The sequence below is a fragment of the Nestor notabilis genome, unplaced genomic scaffold (genome assembly GCF_000696875.1).
Source record: "Nestor notabilis isolate BGI_N333 unplaced genomic scaffold, ASM69687v1 scaffold11808, whole genome shotgun sequence".
In the NCBI taxonomy this organism is placed as follows: Eukaryota; Metazoa; Chordata; class Aves; order Psittaciformes; family Psittacidae; genus Nestor; species Nestor notabilis.
Window position 1 is genome coordinate 9,472 of NW_009941527.1, and position 7,919 is coordinate 17,390.

At 41.2% G+C, this 7,919-nt stretch overlaps 1 protein-coding gene across 1 annotated transcript; it reads right to left on the minus strand.

The window, feature by feature from the left end:
- Window positions 1-1,491: 1,491 nt before the first annotated feature.
- GPRIN2 (G protein regulated inducer of neurite outgrowth 2) lies at window positions 1,492-3,300 on the minus strand. Its single transcript, XM_010020938.1, has one exon. The coding sequence runs from the start codon at window positions 3,286-3,288 to the stop codon at window positions 1,492-1,494; it is 1,797 nt and encodes a 598-aa protein (XP_010019240.1). The 5' UTR covers window positions 3,289-3,300.
- Window positions 3,301-7,919: the final 4,619 nt, after the last annotated feature.

Genomic DNA, 7,919 nt, shown 5'->3' on the forward strand with positions numbered 1-7,919 from the left:
TGTTGCCCAAGGCTCTGTCCAGCCTGGCCTTGAACGCCTCCAGGGTTGGAGCATTCACAGCTTCCTTGGGCAACCCATTCCAGTGCCTCACCACCCTCACTGTGAAGAACTTCTTCCTTATATCTAACCTAAACTTCCCCTGTTTAAGTTTAAAGCCATTCCCCCTTGTCCTACCACTACAGTCCCTAATGAAGAGTCCCTCTTCAGCATCCTTGTAGGCCCCCTTCAGATACTGGAAGGCTGCTATGAGGTCTCCACGCAGCCTTCTCTTCTCCAGGCTGAACAGCCCCAACTTTCTCAGCCTGTCTTCATACGGGAGGTGCTCCAGTCCCCTTATCATCCTTGTGGCCCTCCTCTGGACTTGCTCCAGCAGCTCCATGTCCTTTTTATGTTGAGGACACCAGAACTGTAGTTGGTTTGGGGAAAAAAATAAATCTTTAAGCTGCCCATATGACCAAGGTACTGGGAACAAATCATCTTAGAGCTGTACCTTGGTGGAGAAACAAGGGTCTCAGATTGAGCAGATGGTTGACATCAGGCCAGACAGGGAACACAAGATGAGCAAAGGTTACATGCAGACTGTCACCTGTGGTTTATGCAACAAACAAAACCACCACTGTTCAGGACAGATACACATAAAAAGAACTCACTGGAAATTACTTTTAATACAGGCAAACAAAAACTGCTTATGATTTGTAGGGTATGATAGTGTGACAGACTAATCTGAACAGCTTTTGTTTCATGTCTCTAAAACAAGCATTCAAGAAGTAATTCACATTACATGAGTCATCTTTGGTAATACTGTACATTTGTGTCACTCACTTGGTAAACATCAGTTCTTAGCGTAATGTATCGTAACTACAAACTAATTTAAAGTTGCAGGAGCATCCTCCAACTGCACATCAGCTTGCAAAGGGAAGAGTTCAGACTAGCAATACTTCACAGAGTTATGTAGCAAAAGTTACAATTCTTCGTCATAAAGCATTACACTAGTTTGCCATTTTGTCTACAGTTAAAGTGGGCTTATCCTCAGCATTATCATAAATTAGCAGCAAAGTAGCTCCTGAAACAAATTGAGGGAGTAGGACTGAAAGCGAAGAATTTTGATAAAAGCATAATTTTCCAACTTTGTTTTCTAACTCTAAATTATTAAAATACAGAAAAAAGTCATCATTATTTTAAAAAGATGCATCATTTAGAAAAGAAGTGTTATTCCTTACAAAATTATTTAAAATTAACATAAAAGAATAAAACATTGCTACAACAAATACAGTCAAGAGCATTCCGATGGCATGATGTAGGTACAACTGTATGTCCTCTGCTCCATGGCCCAACCATGGGTTTTAAGTTGCTTTAATGTGTATTTGATGGTCACTGAACTTTTCTCACTCATCCTGATGTGGGTTGTCCGTACATACTGTGTTAGCACTTGACTCAGCATTTATTTACTGTTTAAAAGCAGCACAGCTGTCCCACATCCTACAGCTGTGCTCACTCCACTGTGGTACTGGAACGAGCACAACAGCTCGGGTATCTCAGGGAATGTATCATTGTTCTGAATTGCCTTTTTTTCCCCGGTTTATCAGAAGGTGGCTCCTCATTGCTTTTCCCAGCCAGCTGGGCAGGCTCTGTTTGGAATTGTTCTATTTGAATCTCAAGATGTTTTTGAATGGCTAGCCCAAGGACTTCAGGATCCACAGATGCCCCATACACTTCCCACGTCATTCCTTCATCATCCCATCTCACTTCGCGCACCGGAGATTTGGGAGCCTCCACGTCCTGCTCTAGGGTCACTTCTGGGAACACATGTGGGTGGTCTTCTGCTGCAGCTGCTGGGCTTGTTGCCACAGATTTGCATTCCATGATTGGAAGAGTTTGTACTTCGGCATCTCTACACTCAAGAGCTGTTTTCTGTCCTTTGGTTAAATCATTCATAGAGGTCATAGTCCACATATCCTTAGTTGTCATTACCATGTTTGCACCTTGCTGGCTACTAAGGGCAGCACAGGCAGCATTTGTTTCTGGAGGAGCTTTTTCCTGCTGAGTACAGTGTTGAGCACGTTGCAGTTGTTCTCCAGGAATGCTACAGCACTTCAGGACTCTCTTGGCATCCAGGCCTGATTCACTTACTGAAGACACCAGCTTAGGATATGTCAGAATGTCTGAAGTAGAAAAGGAATGAAAATAGCCAGGTGCTGCCTGCTCTTTTCCTGACTCACTAACTGAGCATACCAACTGCGGAACAAGTTGTATAGATGGTATAGGCAAAGAATGGCAATAGGCAGGGATGGTGGCATCTACCTTCATACAAGGGTCCTGCCTTATATGACAGGGCCCTGCAGAATTGTTATGAATTGTCATCACCATGGGGGAGTATGCAGCGTTTGGAATACTACTGTAAGTCAGACCACCATGAATAATCCCAGTGGCTTGATTGAACATTGTTCTGTTTGAGAAACTATTTCCAGGCATGTGGGGTCCTAGGACAGCAGTGTGAAATGTTCCAGGATCTGTGTAAACAGTAGTGTTACGTGGCATACCACTGCTGTCAAAACTATTTGTGGGTACTTGCTGGTCTCTAGGTACAACTGGAGTCACAAGGTTTGGATAGCGAGGTGCATTTTCATTTGTTTCTGATCCATATCTCTGTGTTTGGAAAGACATCCTAGCCACTGGTGGACCATGCCTGCAGCTAGAAGAGCTTAGGCTGGAGTGAGTAGCACTGGTTTCTATGCGAGTGACACAAGTCTGGTGTTTGCAACTGCAGGTTAGGTCCGAGTGGCTTCTCTGAAGGGCGGCTCCTGGTTCTTCCATTTTACACATGCTTTGCTGATGGACAATGCAGGCTGAGGAAATATTCTCAACAGTGCTGCTCTTTACACACACGTTAGTGTCCCCCACTTCCCAGGACGCTGGGGACTGTTCAGTGATAAGAAAATGATTTGTAGTCTTAGTTCTGCTCTGTGAATTGTCATCAGCTAACTGGTCGCTTGTGGTTTGGACCACTGATCCAAGTCCCATCATCTGAGGCTGTGAGGACCATCCAGGACGCTGCACACTCCTTGCATCACTCTTGTTTCCCAGGGTATGGCAGACGGTGCTACTATGGCTTTTCTTCAGCTCCTGTTTGTTGCTTTGTCTTTCCTCTAAACTTGATTGCCCAGTACAGGCCAAACTCGAGGAGCTCTTTGACAGGGGGTGACTGTTGACATTCAAGAGACTGTGACAAGTAGAACTCAGTGAGTCCTGGTAGGAATGAGTGTGGAGCTGGTGGCTGTCAGCTGACATGGCAAAGGAGAGAGATCTGCAAGAAATGGTGGAGAAGAAAAGAAGCAATTTAAGTGAAAAATAAATGCGCTGGAAACTGTAATCTCTATTGACCTTCTGCCTGGGCTGCTTCTTTTCACAGTTCACAAGTACTTCTAAAAAAGTGTTATACTCAAGTGTCTGTGTACTCAGACCAGCCAGTTTCCATTTTCAGTTGCCACAAAGGGTTTTTCCCTGAATTAGATTCAGAATTATTGAAATTCTGTGGTTTTTGTCATTTCATAAAACACAAAGTTGTTCACATTTATGTTAGCACTTCCACATCTAAGAGAAGTTGTAATTGAAGATTTTAAATCTAACCAGATTTAGTGATCAAATCAGATCTTCAAATCAGATCTTCCATTGTTTGACTACACACATTCCCTTGGTGTCACAGAGGTCGTGCAACATTTATATAACTAAGTTATTTTAATACGCTCATATACCTATATCTATCAACACACATACAAATAACTCTTTCCTAAAAGAACTCATTCTGTTGAACAGAAAAATATAGAGCATTTATTCACTGCTTCCAGGTAAAGTACCACTGGATATTTAGTTGTGCAGTATAGCGGAAGACACAATTCCTCGTTTTAGAGGTGCACTCACACACTCTGCCTCCCTAGCAGGACTCCTGGAGAAACCTTCACAAACTCTTGTGAACTGGATCACTAAAATAAAAATGAATGTGTGGAACCGGAAAGGTATGTACGCGTGGTGGGCAAAAGCACTCTCTAAACATAACAGGAAAGTTCACTCACAACACCGAGAGACCAGTGACTGCAAGGGCTCACATCCAAACCTATAGTGAGAAGCTTTTGGTATGTGATACTTTTAATATGATGTTTACAGGCTCAAAGAGTCATCTACCCACATAACTGATAAACAGCATGCCTTCTACTCCATCCACAAACCAAGCAGCTCTGCTGCTGATCCATACAGTTATCAATGCTTATGCTTGTAATTCCATTTTTGTTGCTAACTTTGGCAAGCCAATAGTTCAGGCTGCAATCTTCCCATCACCTAAAATCCACTTGTGTCGACTGCTTTCCACAATGAAACTAAACTTAGCAAGACAAGATCAAAAAATAACAATATTTGCCATTACTTCTTTGAGAAGCTTCTCATTGTGGGCTGTGTACTAAGGACTTGGTATTGGCAGAAATATCCTCTAGCATTAGGGTTTACTCAAATTTGGATTGTATGCAGAAAAAGGCAGTTTCTCCTCTTTCACACGTGCCGGTTCAATCAGAAGTTAAACTCATTACAGACTCCACCCTCACCAAGCCTGCTCTGTATACCATGCAGCCTCTCTGGCCCATGGGACTCCTCTAAGGACATAGGACATCTAAGGACAACACAAAAGCATTTTCCAGGAATGGAATTTCAGATTCGTGGGTGAGAGGCACTGCTGAGGGCAGCTGCAGTCAAAAGCAACCACTTTTTGCCATGTATTTCTGCATGTTTTTCAAAAGCCTTTGTAAAATCTCACTCAACACTTTGAAGAGAAGCAAGAACTGGGAAAGTGACAGTTTTAAAACACTTCACTCATCTTCTCCTGTGTGTTATCTATCCTGCAGCCACTTACACATATGGGTATAGTCTGCCACACAGGAGTCAGTAGGATTAAACACCAGAACATAGCTGTCTGGAAGGTGAAGATCTTACATTTAATCTCTTTAGAAGATAATACCTGCAAAGGCTCTCACAGATTGGGATGAAACAACATTTACTAATGGAAATCCTCAGTCACAAATACTGAGTCTCAGGTGAAAGGAAGCTTCAAACAGAAGATATAAGGCTGCAAAAACTTTGAAGAGCTCTCTCACAAAGTTTACAAGGTTCAAATATGTGTGTATACAGAGATACCAAGGCCTCTTTTTGCCTTCTTTATGTAGCATTGCTGCAGAAACCTCTGTAACTGTAAGAAGTGATACAATTTGAGATTGATCCATCACCTGAATGTGAAGAAGCATATTCAGATGAATGAAACAGTCCAAATATGTTGGCATAACTGAAAACAACATTCAGTGTGATGTTTGCAATGAAACCTTCAAAGAGAATTTTTCCCCACCCACATAGACTCCAACTGCAGCTGAAATCAAGACCAAACATGGGCCTATGCTACATGTATATTACACAGGTACAAATACATATATAACAGTATAACTAGCAACTATCAACAGCATTTGAACATCTTTACTCAGATAGACCAAAGTTCCATGCTAGCACAATTGTAACAATTACCTTGTGACTTTTGGATCTTAAAAGCAATAGGAATAATCACCAGTTAAGTAAAACAGCATCTCACCTGACACTTTAGGGCATAGTTAAGGATGGGGGGAAGTAAAAAAACCAACAAAGCTCGATTCAAACAAGATGAATCAGAGGCAGGGCCTTGAGCTGGACTTGCACACGTGGAGCTCTGCATGGAGAGGGAGAGCTGCAGAACAAATCAGTATCTGGTAGACCTGATCTTTCCTCACCTCTGCTGCAGCCAAATGTCACCACAGCATTTCATGGTAGCATAAGTGAGCATGCAGGTGTGCCACAAACTGCATCAGCCTTTCGGTTGTTTGTTTGTCTGGGGCTTTTTAAATTAGTTCAGCTCTCACTCACTACAACAAATCATCAGTCCAGCCACACCAATCACTAATGTCAGCACAGGGAGGAAACAAGACCACTCTCCTCTGCAGAACCACAAACTCAGTAGTGGGCATAAACCCAGAGCAAACCTTCACATATGGTGCCCTTCTTCCTAAAACTTTGGAAACAGCATGTAATCCCATACTCACCTTCCCAAACTCTACATTTCACACGTGCAATGTTGGCATTGATTCCCCAAGGTACACGAAAAATCTTACACATACATATACACCCCTATAGAAGAGACACAACACAGCATGAACACATGCTAGAGGTGCTGTACTTCCTACATGAGCTCATGCAGACGGCATCCAGCTGATGACTTCTGAGAAGGGGCAGAAAGTGAAGTGTCTGGATGGTTATACCAACACATATACCACAGAGGGGCTGGGGGCAGGTACCGAGAATGGTGTGACAAGCTTCTTAAAAAACAACCAAAATACCCACAACCCAACCCCAAGACATGGAACCTGTCTAATTTCACAGCCATGCAGTGCCATTGTAGTTTGTGAATCAGCTAGTCAGGAATGGATTACCCATGTGAAACATGGATATAATAAATACAGCTGACTCAGTGGGTACTTAGGGACCCGAAACAACTGTGTTGCTCATGTTGGGCAGAGAAGACTGCTTTGCTTAAACTTCACTTTTTAAAAAGGAAATACCTAATTTATAGGAAAGTAATCTCATTCAAAAACACCCACTGTAGATTTTGAGTTGATCTGAGAGATTTTCTTTTGGGAATTCAAAGGAAATCTGTACCTGAATACACAAAACACAAAGCATGAACTTTGAGGCAGATACCCTACTATGAATATGTATAAAATTGTTAGTCAAGCAGAGAAAGGATTAGGACAGAAATGGAATTAACATCCACTATTTTTGGCTTAGCTTCAGATAGCTTATGAGGGGATCTAGGCCGCTTTCACTAATTCCACTGAACTACTTTAAAGCAACAAATGTGTATTTTGCTATGACTTATGATTAAAGTTGCGACCTATTTAACGCACTAGTAAATTTACCCTCAGAATATTAAATATCGTGTATGTTATCAACTGAAAGACATTCACTGGTAAATTAACAATTATTCCAAAATTCTTCAGTATTTTTGTATTTAATGCATGTACTTTTGATTACAATTTTGACAACAAACACAAGTGGATACCAAGTGGAATATTCCTTGCAATCATGTCAATATATAGAGCAAGTTTTCATGTAATACAACAATAGCATATGGTATTTCAGTATGATTGAATTTAGTTCCTCCTTTATGTATTTGCTAGCAATTGCTTTCCACCCTGGCTTCAAAAGAGTGATATGATAAACATGATATTCACAAAAGAAATCACAGTTTTCATATCGAGGATAGTGACATGGGATATTAACATAAGACGATGTGTTAACAAAGAAATCCAGCCATGCTTGCATTTCCTCCAACAAGTAAAGAAACTGCAAAATGCCATAAAAGTAACACAGCTGCTGGATCCTTTATCCCAGGAAAGGACTTTATAAGTACTGACTTAAGCAAAAATCTACACTGTAACATAGGAAGTCACACAACACCCAGTATGGCTCTTTCATAAGCACTCTGTGTGACTACAGTAACTAAACAGATCGTGATGCAGTGTGAACCACCTAACACATTAAACTGTACAAACTAGTTGCAGAATTTGGGAAGAGACAAAGAGAAATTGCATTTAAATTGTAATACTATTTACTAGAAAAATACATACAATGCCAGAGACTTACTTCTCTAAGTTTTACATAGTTCATTTTTGCTTGATATAACTATGATAGTCAACCAACCAATCAACAAGACCTGTAATAGTGACTGCAGTTAGTCACTAGTAACAGTCACCTGTCATAGTGACTGTTTCACCCTGCTTCACTTTGCTGATCATACAATAAAAAAAAAATACTTTTTTTTATTTCATATATTTCATTTTATGCTTTCAAACCTGCAT

Bases quoted from the DNA above. Each gene is read 5' to 3' on its own strand.
- GPRIN2 (XM_010020938.1), bottom strand. From the start codon at position 3,288: ATGTCAGCTGACAGCCACCAGCTCCACACTCATTCCTACCAGGACTCA.